The sequence below is a fragment of the Fonticula alba genome (genome assembly GCF_000388065.1).
Source record: "Fonticula alba strain ATCC 38817 unplaced genomic scaffold supercont2.19, whole genome shotgun sequence".
Lineage (NCBI taxonomy): Eukaryota > Rotosphaerida > Fonticulaceae > Fonticula > Fonticula alba.
This window is the reverse complement of record NW_009242989.1, coordinates 130,724-133,140: the sequence shown is the minus strand read 5'-3', so window position 1 is coordinate 133,140 and position 2,417 is coordinate 130,724. Positions and strand designations below refer to the sequence as shown.

General features: G+C 71.2%; 1 protein-coding gene across 1 annotated transcript in view; it reads left to right on the top strand.

Moving 5' to 3' along the window:
- Window positions 1-597: 597 nt before the first annotated feature.
- H696_06133 (hypothetical protein) overlaps window positions 598-2,417 on the top strand; it is a gene marked incomplete at both ends in the record, with an annotated part of 2,864 nt that continues 1,044 nt past the window's right edge. Inside the window, 4 exons of the mRNA XM_009499890.1 lie at window positions 598-1,029; window positions 1,278-1,624; window positions 1,732-1,836; window positions 1,931-2,411. Coding sequence (XP_009498165.1) covers window positions 598-1,029; window positions 1,278-1,624; window positions 1,732-1,836; window positions 1,931-2,411 — 1,365 coding nt within the window. The remainder of the gene's footprint in view (window positions 1,030-1,277; window positions 1,625-1,731; window positions 1,837-1,930; window positions 2,412-2,417) is intronic.

Here is a 2,417-nt window from a genome sequence, read left to right as displayed (position 1 = left end):
AGGGTGAAACCAAGAGGGAGCGAAGTCTCAATGCGGGGGGGGGGGGGGGGGGGGGGGGGGGGGGGGCGGGAAAGGCGCACACGACGCCCCGCGGAGGGGGGCTGGCTAAAACAACACACCCGGAAAAGTCATGCGCGTCAGCACAACAGCCACTCATGGGACTGGGCCGGCAGACCGGCCATGCCACATGCGGCGCCCGGATGTGGGCGGCGGCCCCTGCACCTGGTGGAAGGCCCATGCTGGCCGGGGGGAAAGATGACATGGCACACACGTTGGACCCTCAAGCGGCTACTTCCTGGCACTCTGGCTTGGTGGCAGGACAAAAAGTTCGGGCTCTGGCTAGATGAAAACGTCCCGCCCCACCGCGGCCAGTTGGACACTTCGCGGTCCCCCGGCCGCCTGCAGCAGGGCCCCCCCCCGGGGCTGCCCGCGTGATCCAAGGCCCTCCAGTGCCAACGTCGAGGTGGCAGTTGCGATCATTGGCATCTCCCACGCCGCCGCGCACAGGGCTATGTGCCGCCCGTCCGAGCGGCTCTCCCCCCCGCCGAGGGGGCCCCGGCAACAGCTCCCGCGCAGTCCCCTCCCCCCCGCTCCCCGATGCCTCCCTCCAGCCCCACCGACTTGGCTTCGGCCCGCGACATGCCATCCCCTCCCTCCGCCGACGATGCGGCCACCTCCCCTTCGCCCGGCCCCGACACCAGGCTGGCCACCATAACCCTGCCGGATTTGTTCGAGGCGCTGATCGACCCCGGCGGCACCGACGACGACGACGACGACGGCGGCGGCCTAGGGCCCGGCCACGACGCGACCCGCCCGACCGCGCCCCGGCCCGGCAGCGCGCGGCTGCTCCGGGGCCTGGGCCACCCGGACCACACCTTTGTGGTGGTCCTCGGCCCTGGGGTCCCGGCATCCGCCCGGCTCTTCCACAGCGCCGCCGAGTCGCTGGTCTACTCCGGGCGCCGGCCGAACAACGGCGTCTCCGCTCGCGGACGCCTGATCGACGATCTGATAGACGTGTCGTCGCTGGATGTGCGTGCGTGGACCTTTTCCCCTTTTTTTCTCCCTCTCCCTTTCCGCGCCCTCGCTCTCGCCGCGTGCCCCCTTCCCGCCTCGCGGGGTGCTGTACTAACCACGCGACCATTGCGCTGGCTCTGTGTGTGTGTGTGTGTGTGTGTGCGTGCGTGTGTGTGTGTGTGTGTGTGTGTGTGTGTGTGTGTGTGTGTATGTGTGTTCCCCTCCCCCGGCCCGCCGGCCCGCCGGCCCGCCGGCCCGGACAGTGCCCCCAGCGATTGGGCAACCTGCTGCGCCTGACCGGGGCCCTGGCCCAGACAGTCGCGGCCGCGGCCGCGGCCGACAGCCAGCCATGCCAAACGCACCGCCTTCTGACCAGCCTCCAGGACGAGGGGGCCCTCGTGCACGTGTGCTCGCAGAACATCGACGGCCTCGAGGCCCTGGTCGGCTTGCCCCCGGGCCGGATCACCTACTTCAATGGGACGGTGGATTCCCTCCGGTGCGAGGCATGCAACGCCGCCTTCCCCACGCGGGACCACCTGGCGGACTTGCTGGTGGGCCGGGCGCCGGCCTGCCCGGCCTGCCCGTCCCACGGCTCGGACCCCGGGGCTGAGTGCGTACGCATCGGGACATATCCCGCCCGCGCGCTTTGCCCGCCCGTCGACCTGACCCCCCCCCCTTCTTTTTTTTTTCGCCGGCCGCCGGCCGCCCCCCTGGAAGGTCCACCGCCGGACGATCCCGGCTGCTGCCCGCTATCCAGCTGAACGACCGAAGCAAGGACCTCTCGGCCACGGTTGCCAAGCTGGTGGATGCCATCCTGGCCTCGTGCGTGACGGGCGCCCCGGCTGAGGGCGCCGCCGCCGCCCGCCCACACACACACGCGCGCGTCTCTGACCATCGCCCTCCCCCCCCCCGGTAGGAACCCCGATGTGCTCATCGTCGGCGGGGTAATATTCCGCAAGGCCCACAGCCGGCACCTCGTCCGGAATCTGTGCAAGGCCATGCGACAGCGCGGCCGGCTATGCGTGTTTATCGACCACAACAAGCTCCATGGCGAGTGGATAAAGCGCTTCGATTTCCACATCAAGACCGACACCGACGAGGCCATGCACATGATCCGGCTCGTGCGGGAGGCCTGCTCCGGGCGCATGGCGGCAGCCCAGCCGCCGGCCGGCCAGTCGGCCGCCCCGGGGCCCGAAGCTCGCCCCGCCGCCGGGACGCCACCCGCGCCAACACGCCGGACCCCGGACCCGGCCGAGGCCGATCCGCCGGCCGGCATGCTGGCCCATCCCGACAACGCGCACCGGCACTACGCCGCCAATGCCCTCGGATGCGCGTCCGATGACGACCCCGGAGGAACGCCACCCACATCAGCACGCCGGATCCCGGACCCGGCCGGGGTCGGC